Here is a 17,464-nt window from a genome sequence, read left to right on the forward strand (position 1 = left end):
TAACCAATAAAATATGAGAAATTATATAAAGATATAATGTTCCATTAATCATTTTCACTGTGACCCTGTATCTGATTTTCCATTTGACATCTGTGTCTTCATCAGCAAGATAATTTGCAAATGGATATACAGTATCTCACAATTAAATGTCTGTGAGCACCTGCTTGTTCTGATTGACACTGGTGTGTTTGTTGTTGTTGTTCAGTTACTAAGTGGTGTCTAACTCTTCATGAGCCCATGGACCATTGTATACCAGAGCTTCCTGTCCTCCATTGTCTCCCGGAGTTTGCTCAAATGCATGTTCATTGTGTCAATCACATCATCTAACCATCATCATCCTCTGCTTCCCCTTCTCCTTTTCCCTTCAATCTATCTCAACATCAGGATATTTTCCAATGAGTCCTCTCTTCTCATTTGGCAGCCAAAATAGTTGAGCTTCAGCTTCGGTATCTGCCCTTCCAAGGAACAGTCTGGATTTATTTCCTTTAGGAATTTATTTAGTTATCAGCAATTCTAAGGTATTTCATTTCTTAATAAGTGATAAGATTTTTTTGCTTTTGTAAGAGAGCCAAAGTTCTATTTCTAGGAAACAGTGACAGCAGGATGGCTAAAGGTTTTTCAAAGTGTGAGGCTCACTGTTCCATAAAAACAAAGGGTAGGAAATTACACTGCTAAAGTTTAGCGGCAACTGTTGGAGATGCTTTCGTTTGGCAAACTGGGGTCATGGTCCCATTTGACTTATGGACCCCATGGATTCTCACTTGATGTATTCAAAGAACTTTATTTATTTGCAATCTCAAATATAAATCATAGTTCAGCCACAATATAGTCAGTTGAAAACTAGGGAGGCAAAATTTAAACCAATGTTAAGAAACCACATTTATCCTACCCTAAAGACAACCGTATAAGGTAAACCTGCAGTTTATTTTTCTCAAAAACAACAACATGCATGATTCCCCATCTTATACCTTATTCATTTGTTTTTTGTTTGTTTGCTTGCTTGTTTGCTTGTTTATTAAATTCTTGAACATACTGTCAACCCAAATTATTTGGAGGAAAAAATGAACAATATACCAATATTGATAAATGAGAGCATTGGATCACTAGATTTTACTCAGCTTAGATAAAGTTCTGGCAGTTAACATTGATACTAGAATACTGTGATTATTCCAGTCTTACTTTATACTTAGCTTGTTATTTAAACAGCTTTATTCCAATCAGGAAAACTCAATCAAGGTTTTTCCTGTTTAAGTTGACACAGAACTATGGGTATAAACTTTATCATATTTCTCCTTTCCTTTTGGTAAAACAGTGCAGGTTGATGAGACATTTCTAGATTAATATAAAACCATATGCCACTGAATTTTCTTCAGCTAATTAGGATCCTCAAAATATTCTCCCATCAACAGGGACAATGTATTTTGTTAGCGAGCCAGGAAAACTTACCACAGTTCCAGCAAGTCATGGTAGCAACACTAGAGAGAAAAGGTTCTTGAACACACCTACTATGTGTTCTTACATGATTCACAAGCAAGACCGTTCAGGAGAGATAGCTTAAACAGTGTTTCTCAGCCTTGGGCATTTTGAAATCTATGACTTCAACTCCCAGAATACCTCAGCCAGAAAGGCTAGCTGAGGAATTCTGGGAATTGAAGTATACACATGAAGTATACACAACACTAAGCAAGTGTAGACATACACTTGCTTAGAAGTTACCAATGAAGAATCCATTCTAACAGATGATGATTATAAGAAGAAAAATATCAAACCACTGTGGGAAAGCAAATATGGAAAACTCCATCAATGAAACGTGGCAATTGCATAATAAAACTCTTAGCGGACTCTAAGTGCAGCAGGTGACAGCAATTGTTCTCAGGAAATGTGCTCAATTTGAATGGGCTAAAGGGGAATCTGTGAAGTAGCTGAAAGGAATGGATGCTTACTGTAAGCATCAACAACAAAGGAAAGTAAGGTTTTTACAAGTTGTGTAAGTGAAAGCCTTTAATTATGGCATGCTTGTGTTGCCTAAAATTACAGTAGTTCAATACATTATTGTGACATAGCAATCTGCTAGTCAAGTGGAATATCATAAACAACATTTCTTCTCTGCCTCTGTCTCATGTGAAACAACAATTATCTCAGTCTCACGTTCTTTGTGTGTGGGATACTACACAAAGTATTAGTTCAGAAAAGGGTAAAAGAAACAAAATGCACAATGCATATTCACTAAATACCAAAATTAAAGAATAGTGGTATTAGGAGTGGGCAATAAAATACCCCAGAACCTGGAATTTATTACATTACTGTTCAGTACTATACAGTTTCATCATTGTTTATTTTGTAATTGTTTTACAGATTCAATCAGATACAAGCCTCTTCTTTCTTTCTTTAAGTCTTTTTGTCTAGGTTTCCACAAGAAATTTAAAGAGAAAAGCATTTGTGCCCGTCTCTGTTTGAGTGGGATGCTTGTTAACTATATATTTTTTTAAAAAACATGTATATAGCTATTCCTCTAATACCAAACTGTGGGTGGCTCCCAAGGCGGGACAACTAATAGTGTTTTGCAATCCCATAAAACACGATTGAACAAGAAGTTAAGATGGAATGTGACACCCATGCTGAATTGGGAAAGAATCCAGTGAGGAAAGGCAACGCTGCTTTTTCCAGTCGATTATGGCACTGCAAAGGAATTGAATATCTTAGCAAAGCATTTCTCAGAGACCTGGATTGGCTTGCGCTCAGAAGTCCAAAGAAAATAATATAAAATTGTGCCAGGCTTATCTTGCTCTCTTCCAGTTCATGCAGTGAAAAAGATTCCTTCAGCTATACTTAAGAGTCAACAACACGCTGGAAGATTTTGGGCCCTTAAAACCTGGCACAAACAATAAATGTACCGGTAATACAGAAGCATAACTTCTGTACAGGTACAGTATATTATCCTTTTTTGGAAAAAAGGAGGCTGCTCAATTTCTGCCTTTATGAAACTCACATCCTTTGAAAGAGTGATTAGAGGCTTAAGATGTAAAAAGGCTGATTAGGTTAAATAACTGAAGTATACATCTAGTGAGAAACTGCCCATTTTCCAATCAATTAATTATGGTAAAGAATTAAAGAAATGAATAAAATGTTAAGCAGCATTTTTTTATTTTACTTGATTGCTGGGATCACCTATAACGGTGATGGCAAAACCTTTTCGCCTTGGGTGCCAAAAGCATACGTGTGTGCTATTGTGCGTGCCCGCGTGCCCACCCTTATAAGTTAATGCTCTCCCATGCACCATGCCACATGCGCATGCACGTGTGACACCCCCCCTGTGCCATGTGTATGTGTACATAGCTTTCTTGGCGCAAAAACGGCTTCCCCGCCCCCCAGAGGCCCTCTTGAGGCTGGAAATGGCCCATTTTCCGACTTCCAGTGGGCCCAGTAGGTCTGTTTTTTGCCCTCCCCAGGTTCCACAGGCCTTCTAGAAGCCTGAGGAGGGCGAAAATGGCCTCCCCCGCCCTGTCTCATCTCTTCCTCAATTGACAAAATGGAGGCCCTGCAGAGGCCAGAAACAGCCCATTTTCCAACTTCTGGGTTGCCCATTGGGCAGTTTTTCTCCCTCTGGAGGCTTCAGGAGGCTTCCCTGAAGCCTCCGGAGGGCGAAAAATAACCCAACATGCAACTGGAAGTCTGTTCCCATCTTCCGGTTTGCACGTTGGGCAGTTTTTCACCCTCTGGAGGCTTCAGGAAAACCTCTGGAGGGTGAAAAATGGCCGAAAAGTAAGGCCAAATATAAGCTGGTCAGCATGCGCATGCGCACTGGAGCTGACAGGGCAATGCCTCGCGTGCCCTCAAAAATGGTTCGCCATCACGGACCTATAAGCAATGATCTAATCTTATCGGAGAAGTTACTAATCAGACATGGCTAAGTTTAGATGACATATCCAGGCAGATCCTCATTTAGTAATTCCCACCCCTCTTTTCTCCCTATGAAATCCCAAATATCCCCCTAGTGGCAGATCAGTCTACTGCATTTCCATTTAAGGAATGAATCTGCCTCAAGCTCGATGAGGGGAGGAAATGAACACTGGAGATTTCTAGATTCTGCTTAAAAATAGCATGCGCGTTTCTTTTGGCTACATGTAATAAATAATATTTTGAATACTTGACTTTTAGGTGATAATAATAAATTTAATCTACTCCCTGGGGCAAAATGACACGATTATCTTTAGGAATTGAGCTGAATTCTTTAGTCTAAAATAAAACTTTCAGAAACATCTTCCATAGCTAAGGTGACCAGATTTTCAGATTGGTAAAGAGGGACACCATTGACCGGGGGGGGGGGGTGTTGATTAAAAATTTTATGTTTTGTCAAAAGGTCACCCCAGGACACTGAAATCAGCATAAATACGAATCTGTTGCCAAACAAAATTTTGATCACGTGACCATGAGGATGCTGCAACGGTCGCTAAGTGTGAAAAATGGTCGCAACGGTTGCGAAGTGTGAAAAATGCTCATCAGTCACTTTTTTCAATGCCATTGTAACTTTGGTCACTAAATGTTTTCCCCCTCGAGACACCTCACTTCTTCCTTCATTCCTCTTGCTTATCTACCTTCACCTTATCCGTCTTCTGCTCTTTCCCTCTCTTCCTTCCTTTCTCCTTCCATCCTCTCTTCTTTCCTCACTCACTCCCTTCCTCCTTTTCTCTTCCTTCCTCCTTCCATTCTTTCAGCTTCATTTCTTTTGCCTATCTACCTTCTCTGTCTTTCTGCTCTTTCCATTTCGCTCTTCCTCTTCGCTTCTGTTCCTTCCTCCTTCCCTCCTTTCCTATTTCTTCCTTCTTCCTTCCTTCTGCCTATCTACCTTCACCTTCTCTGTCTTTCTGCTCTTTCCCTGTCTTCCCCTTTCCTCCCTCCCTCCCTTCTTTCCTTTCTAGTTCCAACTTTTCTTCTTTCCTCTCTCCCTCTTTTTCTTTTTTCCTTCCTTCCTCCTTCCTCTTGCCTATCAACTTCATCCTCTTTGTCTTTCTGCTCTTTCCCTCTCTTCCCCTTTTATTCCTACCTCCTTCCCTCTTTTCTACCTCCCTTCTTCTTTTTCTTCCTTTCTTCTTCCATCTTCCTCCTTCTCCTTCCATTCTTTCTCCTTCCATCCATCTTTTCTCCTTCCATCTTCTCCCCCCTCCCTTCTTCTTTTCCTTCCCCCCTCCCTCCTTCCTTCCTCTCCTTCCCTTTCTCGCACACAGGAAGGGGAGGGGGGCTTTCTAGTCGCTTTCACAGCATAATTTCTTTATCTAACTTTTAAAAAACAGTGTGCAAATCAAACGAGATTTTCGTAACCTGCGAAGCGCCAAGTTATTATCTTCTGTTGTTGTTACAAATTCACAGCTACTCCATTCTTTCCGATAGGGAACTGCATTTCCCAAGATGCCTCAGGTCCTCAAAGCGCTGAACGCGGTTTTGCAATTGACTCCAGCGAGGCCCGGTAGCCGCCGGCTGGGGTGGCTGTCAGGGCACTGATGGCGGAGCGGACGCGCCGTTTGTTACTGCTTCCAGCAATCGAGACGGACGAGGAAAGTGACTGAAACGCCGCGGCAGGAGAGCAAGGCGGCGGCGTGCCGTTTCACCTCACGCAGAGAACTTCCACTTGGTTCCGGGACTTCTGCTGGGCGGCGGCAGCCCCGGAAGCGAGTGGAAGTTCTCTGCGCAACTGAAACGGATGCTGCGGCAGGAGAGCGAGGGGGCGGGCACCCCTTTCACCTCGCGCAGAGACTTCCACTCGGTTCCGGGGCTTGTGCCGGGCGGCGGCAGCCCCGGAAGCGAGTGGAAGTTCTCTGCGTGACTGAAACGGCCGCTGCCGCAGGAGAGCTGCAGTGGAGGGCAGCGGGACACGACCACACCTCGCGGACTCGCAGCATGGTCGCTGGGAACCGTGCAGCACAGGCGCCGCCATGCCGGCAGAAGCTCCGTGAGTCCGTGACCGAGTGGAAGTTCTTTGTGCGAGCGGCGGCAGCTGTTTCACTCGCACAGAGAACTTCCACTGGGTCACGGAGTTTCTGCCGCCCATGGCGGCGCAGCACAGGGGCTGGCTGTGACGCGAGGAGCTGAAATGAACTCCACAAAGGGGGAGAAGGAGGGCTTTCTCCTCCCCCCAGCGCCTCCCGATTCCCACTGGTACCAATCCATAACATGATTACTCACCAGTGAGTAAGCGCTGCTGCAACCCCAAAAAATGAAATGAAATGGAGACTCACACAGGCATGCTCAGCTAAGCGGAGTCCAGCCAATGAGTGAGCTGGTTGGGATGGAAAATTTTCAGCATGCGGCGTGCTGAAAATTTTCCATCCCAGCCAGCTCACTGATTGGCTGGAGTCCAGGCCAATCCAATCAGTGAGCGGCAGGCTGGGCTGGCTTAAATTTGTAGGATAGAACAGAATGATGAGCCAGCCCAGCGAGCTAGCAGCTGATGGGCGGGGGAGCGAGGGAGCTGCGAGCGCCAAAAAAAGCGTGTTTTTTTAAGAACCGTGCGGGACGCGGGAAAATTTATGAAAAGGCGTGCCTGTCCCACCAAATGCGGGATGTCTGGTCACCCTATCCATAGCATATAAATCTTCTATTAAGGGTTCATTTTATGAAGTTTGCAAATTTTATTTTGCGGTGCCTATAATATTCGAAGAATTAGGTATTCCTAACTCAGTTGCAAGCTGCACTGTTGAGAATATATGTAGTTAGCTTTCAGATGGGTCATCCTCAATTTAAAGCAGAAATTGGGACCAGAATTTCTATTGCTAAGCAAGAGGTTTGCTAAGTGAGCCATGCCCAATTTTATGACTTTATTTTGCTACAGTTGTTAAGCAAATCACTGCAGTTGTTGAGTGAATTAAGTGATGGTTATGCAAATGCAGCTTCCCTCACTGACCACTTGTCAGGTATGGTAGGAAGGTCAAAAAAGGCAACCACATGACCCTGGAACACTGCAACCATTATAATTACATGCCAGTTGCCAAGTGCCCAAATTTTGATCAGATAATGGTGGGGATTCTGCAATGGGGACAAGTGCAAGGGCTGGTTGAAAGTCACTTTTTTAATGCTGCTGTAACTTCAAACACTCAGTAAATGAATTGTTGAAAGTTGAGGGCCACCTGTAAAAAGAAAGTCTGGAGATATTTATTTACAAAGCTTGAAATGTCTGCTGCACCTAAAACTTCAAATAGCCATTTCAATTATTGTTTCCACCAGCTGGTATGCATAATTTGGTCTCCTGTTGTATTAGATTGATTCTGTTCTATTTGGTCCACCCTATGGCATTCTTGAGTCTTTCTAAATAAAGACATTTGTTGTCAAATACAGTAGGTTCTTCTCCTGCTTTCTTATCTCAGGCCAAACTCACCAAACAATAAACTCACAAAATAAATAGATGAGTAGTCTTACCCCACTGGAGGGCTACGTGGCTTTTTTCCATTTCACAGAACCAGCAATTCCTTAAGGTGACTTAAGGTGGCACCTAAGCAATTTTCAAAGGTTGCCAAATGTAAAAAGACATTTAGTATCTCTTCAATAGTAGGCCCAAAGCAGATACTAGAAAGTTGATATACACTTCCCCCCCCAGTTTGGGACCTTGATTGCAAGAAGCAACTAGGAACTGGCAGTACTTTGACTTGGTACAGAAAACAAAATTTTAAACCGAGGAGACTCAAGGAAAGTTGTATATAGGAAATGATGAAAACATGGATGAAAAAAAGGAAAGTGTTCTTTCTAAAGAAATGTGCATTTTCACTAAATATTCTATTATTCTTAATTTCTCAAGTTCATGGAAATCAACAGGTATTCTCAGGAGAAAGTAAAAGCTGCAGTTTTAAAGATGTGTTGAAAAAAGATCTTTAATAGCTGCAGAAAACTGGACTGGCTGATATTGACTGATATTGCTTCCTAAAAGTACAGAATAACATCCTTCTTTTCCAATAGAGCTGCTTAATTTGTTGAGTAAACGTGCATGTGATGTTTTATAGTCTACACATTCAGATAGTTTTATGTGTAATTTGAAAGAGGGTCTTTATTATATAGAAAATTAAACTCTTTGGAAATGGGGCAAGTTGTAGTAAAACTCCCTGAGTGTGTCTTTGATAAAACATTACATAACCTTTGTAGTAGGTTTTTGTTACTCATGTATTACTTCACTATTATGTATTACTTCCAGCCATGGTGGTGCAGTGGTTCGAATGCAGTATTGCAGGGCTAATTCTGCCATCTGTCAGCAGTTCAATCCAACCAGCTCAGGGTTGACTCAGTCTTCCAAGATTGGTAAAATGAGGGCCTAGATTTTTGGGGGCTGTAAAGCATTATGATGTAATATATAAGTCTAAATGCTATTGCTATTTGCTTTTCCACAGTGCTAACATATTTTTCTGACTTTTTAAAAGAAATATATTAGAATAATAGCAAACCAGATGTGAGTTCCTACCAGTTCGGACCATTTCGGCCGAGTAGGTAGTAACTTGGCTTGCCACAATCCTGAACTGGTTCTCTTGGCAGCGCCTATCTTGTTTTTTGCTTCTGCGAATGCTCAGAAGCATTTTTTAGTACTGCGCATATACGCATAGTGAACATCAAGCAAGCGTGTGCGCAAAGCATGCAGACAGCGCATTCCTGAGCAAACTGGCAGTAGCAGCAGCAAACCACTGTGTATGTTAAAAATTGTTATACCATTAAACTCACATAATAGAATTGTCAGGGTTTCAAGTAACATACCCATAGCAAACAAAACTCCGAGACAGGTAGATTCCTCAAAGAATAGGTTTATTGAATAAGCCATATTGGCACAGGGTAGTGAAAACCAATTCTAAACGTTCCCGTGGTTTTCACCTAATTAAAAGTTGTACACTTTCTCAAAACAATCAGTCACATGGTCCAATCAGGATACAGCCCAGTTGCTAGGCGACCTCAGTCCCCTTCTTCCAAGCACCTGATGAAACGTCCTTGATTCCCAAGAAAAAAGTATTTCCTTTTGGCTACAAACCCCAGCTATCTCTTCTCCATCCCTCCCTGTCCCTTAGCTCCAGTTGTGGCAGCCCTGAAGCCTCAAAATGGCCTCAGTCAGGTCAGCTTCAGGTTGACAGGAATATATACCATTGTAAATCCCATTAACTATCTACCAGTCAAACTATGTTTGGATGAGTTGCCCATCTTCATCAGCAAAATGTGCTTCCAAATTCTATTTAACAGATTGGGATTGAGAATTATAATAGGATGATAATCCCTTTATTTATTTGTGGGGGCACGATGACTCAACAGTTAAAGAAGGTGAGCTTGTCAGTTGGAAAGCTGACAGCCTGGGTTCGAGACCTGAGCACTGTGTCTCGGGATGAGCTCCAGTTACTTGCCCCAACTCCTGCCCACCTACACGGAGCAGTTCAAAAGCATGCAAATGCGAGTAGATAAATAGGTACCACTTCAATGGGAAGATAATAGCCTCAACATATAGTCATGCTGGCCATGTGACCATGGAAAGGGTCTTCAGAAAACACTAGCTTCCTTGGCTAAGAAATGGAGATAAGCACTATCCTATAGAGTCAGAAATGACTGGGCAGGGGAACCTTTGCCTTCATCTTTACCTACAGTACTTATTTGTAAATTTTATTGGCTGCCCATCTTGCCACACAATAACTCTGTAATTATAGTCCCTTCCTTGAAGGTTCTTTATAAGTAATCCAAGTGTAATCTTCAAATATTGCATTAACTTAGCATGATACCTATGCACCATTTTCTTCACAGAGGCAAATACTATAATTGCATTTTCCTTGACAGTTTTCTGTTTCTGAACAAGTATGTTTGTGTAATGCCTATAATTTGATTACTGTACTTTTGTGTTGGTTCAAATTGTGAAGAGGAAGTGGATTAAGTATATTAATTAAATTATAAAGCTGCATCGTGACACTCCAGAGCACTGCAGCAAATTTACAGGGGTGCCAGGTGATAACACAGTGAGAGCTGGCACCTGTCAGATACCACATGAACTGCAAATTTAGGGATGCTGTGAAAAAATTACTGGGGGGGGGGACCATGAGCTGGGAAAGTTTAGGAATCTCTGATACAAATAATGCTTTAACTATCTTGGCTGATCTTGACTACATCTTGACACCTGTTAAATAAGCATTCTGTGCTGACTTCATAAAATGTCCTTGGCTGTTTGGGCCACAAGTCAAGTGGCTTTTTACCAGCAGTATCTTAACCTGAAGCACAAATGCAACACAAGCAATTATCTTGCATTCCACAGTAACACGATTTCATCACTTCATGACACTGTACTTTCAAATAGTACTTTGAGAAATCAGCAGCAACCTGTTCCTAAAATGTTTAGTATGTAAAAGAAGGCAGAATTCAAGGTCATGAAAAATTTGCTGTTTCAAATTGCCTGCCTGCAGCTATAAAAATTGGCTGGTTGCTAATACACATGGGATTTTTACTCATCCATTACTCGGACCATAGAAATAAAATAGGTAAAATATAAAAAGAAGTGGAGAGGGGGAGCTGGGGTAGAGAGAGAGAAAGAAAGAGAAGGAAGGAAGGAAAGAGAGAGAGAGAGAGAGAGAGAGAGAGAGAGAGAGAGAGAAGAGAGATTTGCAGTCATGAGAAGACTGCAAAATACATTCTTACCCAGACTTTTCTATCTACTTTTCAGCTTATTTCTCCACTTGAATTATTTTATGTTCTCTCTTCACTGTTAAATTTAGAACCACTAGTCTTTCAATATTATAATCCATAATATATTAAGAATCCAATTTTAGATAGTTGTAACCACTACAAAGTTGTGGGATGTGGATAAAAGGGAGACAAATGTTAACATTTTGTTATACGGTAGGTGAACAGGGAAGTTATATATCTTTGGGACTCAATTATAAACACAAGTTTGGTTAAATATGAGTCAGCCCAGTTAGGTGGCAGCACTTAGCTAATTGTTGGCTGTTCAAAAAGTTTAAGTAGAATTGCAGTCCTTGAAAGGAAGGCCAACAGGGCATCCCAAAATTGCACACTAGATTGGAACACTGGGGGAGGGGGGGAAATCCCAGAAGAGATGATAAACTACTTTGGTACTGCTGCCAAGAAAACTGCCTGGATGTGTCACTCAAGTCACCAGCACCTGAGGAAATCTAGGAGAGTATCTATGATGAACTGATACAGGGCTATAAAAGGGGCAAAGGGAATTCTCTGTAATCCTGGATAAAGGGTGATGCACTGAGTTCAAACTCCTGTATTTTATTTACTGTTCTTTCTTTCTGAACACCATGCATTTCCTAACCTGCCACTGAATTAAATAGCTTTTTGGCAGCTGCCAGAGATTGCCAATGGTATCCAAATAGGCCAGGACATTTCTTCCTTTTTCCTGAATAGACATCCCCTTCAGCACCCCCGTTTGCTTCCTGCTCCTCGGAGGCTGTTTCATCCCACTTTTCTGACAATTCTATCTCGTTTAAGACTCCTTTTCTGGCCCTCTATTTTCTTACATCTACTCAGGTGTCCCTCCTGACCAAATATACCGCTCAAAACATTCCAATAATACTTCCCTCAAATCTCTCCCCCTCCCCACCTCCATCTCTTTTGCCCTCTTTCTACCTGCCCACCCCACCCCCCGCCCTCTGTCTTTGCCCCTCGACTACGGACTTCCAAAGCCCCCCTTCCACTCGCCCTGTACCTGAGTCGCTGCACGCCCCGGTGGCTGCTTCGAGTCACCCCCAGAGTGGTCAAAAGCTCCCGAGCGACTCTTCTGAGCGAGGCGGTGGCGGTAGCCATGCGGTTCCCCTTCGCGCTACCGATGCAAGAGCAGCAGCAGTCAGATCCCCGTCCTGACTTCGGACCCTCGCGGAAGAGAAAGAGGCTGGAGTTGCAGCTGGAGCGCGGAGATAGCCGGAGGCGAGGCGGGCGGGCAAAGGGGCGGCGCCGAGCTACGCTTTCGCTCCCCGAAGTGGGGCGCTCAATTGGGCCAAGTTCTGGCTGGGCTCTGTCGCGTCAGCGAGAGAAGTGAAAGTGGGCGGCGATTTCCTTCTTTGGGACCAGCCACTCCGTCTCCCGGACAGGGCAGCGAGGTGGAGGGTGTTGGCCGGGCCGGCTGGGTTCTGCTGGGACGGTGGAAACCGCTCGTTTTAAGAACCCGGGGCAGGTGACTTCCTAAGGCGGAGGCGTCCTCTCCTCCTGCGCTGAGCGCTCCCCGTTTGCTGCCGCAGGCTCTGAAAAGATGGAAGAGGGAAGAGAAACTCCACGGAGAAGAAGAACCTGCACCAAACCCAAAGGAGGCAACACGTGTTATTTTTTTAAATCCTGGCAAGAAAGAAGGCGCTTTCCCCATTTCGAGTGCCGGAACCGGCTGGAGAAGCAGTTGGGTGGGACCGTGTCTTCCCTCGCTCCATGACAGCCAAAAGGCTGTCCGAGACTTACTTTTTAACGGACGGAATGGCCGGGTCCTTCTGAAGGGGGACTCCCAAGCGCTGCCGCCGCTTCTTCTCTCGAACGGCGATTGTCCGAGCCGCTTGCTTAATACTGTTAGTAGAGCCCCTAGGAAGCTGACTCGTCCATATCTAAAAGGGTCGTTTGTGGGATACATTTATGTTTATCTCCAAATGGCCTATGGGGGCAGAAGGCACTCTTCCCAAATTACCTCACGGAGAAGATGTTACAAATAGCAGAGCATATACAGTGAGATATAGTTAGGGAGGGATAACTTTCACACTTGAGGAATACCTTGGCCAACTGTGGTACCAGGGGAGAAGCACACATACACACTCCTCTTAGGATATTTTAATGTATTATGCCTTGAAATAAGTTTTTATAGGAGTAGATAACAAAATGCATATTATTGCAATTGTAATACTTGTAATATAAATAATGTTAATGCTATTTGATGAAAGCTATTGAGCCTCTATTTAAATAATGTTGTGGGTTGGCGGGGGGGGGCGGTTGTAAAAATGTGTTGTTGTTAGTTATAAAGTGGGGCCGTCCCATCGCGAACCAATGGGCAACGTTCCTCCAGGCCTTCCTGTCCTCTATCATCCTCTGGAGTCCATTTAAGCTCACACCTACTGCTTCGGTGACTCCATCCAGCCACCTCATTCTCTGCCGTCCCCTTCTTCTTTTGCCCTCAATCGTTCCCAGCATCAGGCTCTTCTCCAGTGAGTCCTTCCTTCTCATTAGGCGGCCAAAGTATTTGAGTCTCATCTTTGGGATCTGGCCTTCTAAAGAGCAATCAGGGTTGATCTCCTCTAGGACTGACCGGTTTGATCGCCTTGCAGTCCAAGGGACTCGCAGGAGTCTTCTCCAGCACCAGAGTTCAAAGGCCTCAATTCTTAGGTGCTCAGCCTTTCTTATGGTCCAACTTTCATAGCCATACACTGCAACTGTTAAAAAAGACATTCAATATTCAATATTCAATAATATTACATCAGTCACATTTGAATTAAAATACCTGCTCATATTTTCTTGCTTCGGAGCCAATCCATCCTAAAAGAATGGAAATACCACCTTTTGACTGACAACTTCAATTATTTTATTTGACTGAAATCAATACATAGTTTTGTCTAAATACTCAATATACTGTCACAATTGCACATATTTGAGAAATAGTGCTTTCTTCAAAATATATATTTAAATTTGAAACATTGATGCAATTGTTTAGTGTACTGATGTTATTACATTATTTATTATTTTAACTTTGAGGCCATCCAGCCCCATAGCAATTCTGGATGGCTTACAATTAGAAGAGAAAACAAGGTATTTCAAGAAAAAAATCATCGAAAGTATGTTGGAAGTGACCTCAAAGACTGAACAGAAAAACCAAATAAAACAGCTGAAAGGGCTCAATCACATTGAAATCTAAGAGCTGGAAGAACAACTACTTCCTTAGCATGGTGAAGAAAATTAACAGATTAACAGAGTTGGAAGGGGCCTTGTAGGTCATCTAGTCCAACCCTTGCCCAAGCAGGAGACCCTGGCCGACACTATTTCTGACAGATGGCAGTCCAGTCTCTTCTTGAAAGCTTCCATCGATGAAGCTCCACAACTTCTGAAGGCAACTTCTGTTCCATTGGTTGATTGCTCTGTCAGAAAATTTCTCCTTATTTCCAGGTTGAATCTCTCCTTGTTCAGTTTCCATCCATTATTCCTTATCTGAAGGAATATGAAAAGGGTAGCAGTTATATGAATACATGCTCTAACACAGTCTATACCTCTGAGAGTCTATGTTCTGCTTCATGACAAACATATGCATAATTTCTTAAAGTTGCGTCCTCAAGATACTTTGTTAATTTTTACAGAATTTTTGTTGTAATGGGCAACAGTATCACAATTAACCCTTCACATGGACAGGATCTGTATCGTTACCATAGGTGTGCATTTCTTAAATGTTTTAGCATCTTGGCAACCAAGAAAAAGAAGTGGTGCCTTCTAATTTGTTTGGAAGGGCACGACTCCCAGTATCTCTTGAGATACTGTTCCTTTTCCAGAAGCCAAAATCAAAGAAATGTGATGCTTCAATCATATGATTGAGTATGAATTTTCCCTAAATTAAAAAAAGAGCTTTCTTTAGCTACTGAGGGATGTATGCTAGCTTTTGTCAAGCAGGGGGAATCTCCAAATACCGTATTTTTCAGAGTATAAGATGCACCTTCCCCCCCAAAAGAGGGTGAAAAATTGGGTGCGTCTTATACACTGAATGTAGCCCCACCAACCCACTGGCCCCAACCCTTTGGCCTCTGCCTCCCAGCAATTTACCTCTTTGCAGCAAATGGGGCTTGTGGAGGTTTCAATAAACTATAGGAATCCCTGCAGCCTGTAACAGCTGATGATCGGGAGAAATTGAAAGTGAAACTTGCTGTTTCATTGGCAAATTGCTGGGAGGCAGATTTTTTTTCTTGTGCTAATCAGGCTGTTTGCTGCAAGGAGGTAAGTCAACAACTATAAATGCCTATAGAATGTTCAAATTATTAGACTTATTTTTTTAAGACTGCTCTATTATTATTCTAGACAACTTAATTAAATGAAGCTTTTTAAAATAAATGCTTGATCTGAAGAGGCCCAATGCTGTTGTTTTAAAAAGTGCTATGCTTTTAAATAGCAAAGAATAACTATACTTCCAGAAAGCACATCATTTTAACAGCATCTATGCAAGTATAGTCTGAAATATAACACTACAAACAGTGTATATTGTCTGTACTGTTTGTTGCAAGGAGGCAAATTGCTGGGAGGGGAGGCAGAGGCAGTTATTTTTTACAACTAAAATACTCCATTTTCTTATATTCCAAAGAAGTAAAAAAGCTGAGCTGAGAATCAAATGTACAAGTAGTCCTTGACTTACGACCACAACACATTTCTGTTGAGACTGTTGTTAAGTGAATTGCACCGAATTTTACAAACTTTTTTACCATGGTTGTTAAACAAATCATTGCAGTTATTGCAGTTATTATGTGAACCATGCGCTCATTAAGCAAATTTGGCTTCTTCCATTCACTTTGCTAACCAGAAGCTGGCTAGGAAATGGTGATCACATGATGCTGGGATGCCACCATCATCATAGATACAGGCCAGTTGTCAAGTGCCCAAATTTCGATCATGTGACTGTGGAGGATGTTGTTTTGATTGTAAGGGAGAGGACTGGTTTTAAGTCACTTTTTTCAATGCTGTTGTAACTTTGAATGGTCACTAAACAAACGGTTGCAAGTCAAGGACTACCTGTAATTTTATCTTCAGGAGAGAAATTAAGAGTCTCATAAAACGTCAGACTTTGTTGAACAAAGAACACATACATAAATGGTCCTAGTTATAGAATTATCACACCTCATCTTCACAATATGGGCTAAAGAAAAGAACAGCTGAAATTGTGGTTCAAAAGGGACCAAATGAGAGAGAAGGACTAGTTGTTTTGTGGAGGGGAGGGAAGGTTGAATTGGTGGTAGCTGGGGAGAAAAAAGAACAGCAAGACTTAGTCTCAATTTGGGAAATATTTTTAAAACCATCCCTTGCAAAGGAAGGGATGGTAGAATATGGGTAGTCCCTGACTTAAGACTGTTCAAAGTTCAACAGACCTTCACAAAAGCTACTTCCAACCCTGTTGTAAAGTTCTGACAGCCTGCTCCTCCCTCCTCAGAGTCACATGATCATGGTTTTGGCCAATCAGCAACCAGTCCACAGTCATGTGATGATGATTTACAATACCCATAGCAAACAATGGCTTTTTTACAAGCATGGCATTTTTATGTGGCCTTTGGTTTACAATTGTGGCAATCATTTTATGACTGCCATGACTTCACAACCATAATTTCCAAGCTCAATTACAATTACAAAGTCCAGGACTACTTGTACTACTTCAAAAAATGCCTGTGTTTGGATCCAGATATTACTTTTTGGTTACACATCACATGTTTTGTTTTCCTGCAGTGGTATTTATTGGTGATATCAACCTCCATTTTCTTTGTACGTTGTACAGAATTATGATTTGGAATTAGTCTTTGGATATGCACATTGGCAAGTACTAGTTTGACCATCAAGTAAAAAGAATAGCCTCAAGGAAATAATGAAACATATAAAAGAGTTCTTGTTTAGTTATGGTTGGAGGATCCCAGTATTCAATAGCAACCAACCTGAAAAGACCTCTCTGAGCCAATCCAAAGTGACATCTTGTTTTATGAACAGGTTATAATTGTGCTATCAGGTACATTTCATATTTACAAATGCATAATTAGGAATAGTGTCCATAGAGAATGTGGGTTAAACAATCAATACCTGCCTAGATAGAATGCTTCAGTGGATTACACATTAACAATTAGACAATGAAAAATTCTGAGTCCTTTATGACGCTCTGCCAACTATGTCAAAGGAACACACTAGAATTGAGGGAGTTTCAACATTTCCATTCAATCGTACCTGAAACATTTGACCATAGGTTAACTAGGTTGCTAAATGATGCAGTTTTAAGGCACAACATTATGTGAATGTGCTGAGCTAAGATGGCTGTTCTAGGAGTCCCAGCTGACATCATTAAGTGAAAACTCTATGATTGCAGCATCCCATGGTCAAGTGATCGCCATTTCGACTTCCTTCTGGCATCTCAGTTGATTTTTCTCGTCAGAGGCCCGTAGCGAAGGTGGCAAATGGCAATCACATGACATGAGATGCTGCCCTAGACACGACTACAAAGGAATTGGAATTGGAAATTGGAATTGGAAAAGTTTATTTGTAGGCCGCCCTTTTCCCTGGGGGGACTCAGGGCGGCTTACAACTCGTAGGGAAAGGGGATACAAACGATGACACATAAGCACAATACATAATTAAAAAGAACACAACATTCATACCATTCGAGTGGGGATGGATTACAATCTTTAGCCCCAGGCCTGACGGGATAGCCAGATTTTAAGGGCTGCGCGGAAGGTCTGGAGGGTGGTGAGGGTACGAATCTCCACGGGGAGATCGTTCCAAAGGGTCGGAGCTACTACCGAGAAGGCTC

The 17,464-nt window shown here is 42.2% G+C and overlaps 1 protein-coding gene across 1 annotated transcript in view; it reads right to left on the reverse strand.

The window, feature by feature from the left end:
* ACSF2 (acyl-CoA synthetase family member 2) overlaps nt 1–11,860 on the reverse strand; it is a 79,094-nt gene extending 67,234 nt beyond the window's left edge. The window contains exon 1 of the mRNA XM_032209520.1: nt 11,669–11,860. Coding sequence (XP_032065411.1) covers nt 11,669–11,766 — 98 coding nt within the window. The 5' untranslated portion in view covers nt 11,767–11,860. The remainder of the gene's footprint in view (nt 1–11,668) is intronic.
* Between the last annotated feature and the right edge of the window lie 5,604 nt (nt 11,861–17,464).

This window comes from Thamnophis elegans, chromosome 2 (genome assembly GCF_009769535.1).
Source record: "Thamnophis elegans isolate rThaEle1 chromosome 2, rThaEle1.pri, whole genome shotgun sequence".
Classification (NCBI taxonomy): Eukaryota; Metazoa; Chordata; class Lepidosauria; order Squamata; family Colubridae; genus Thamnophis; species Thamnophis elegans.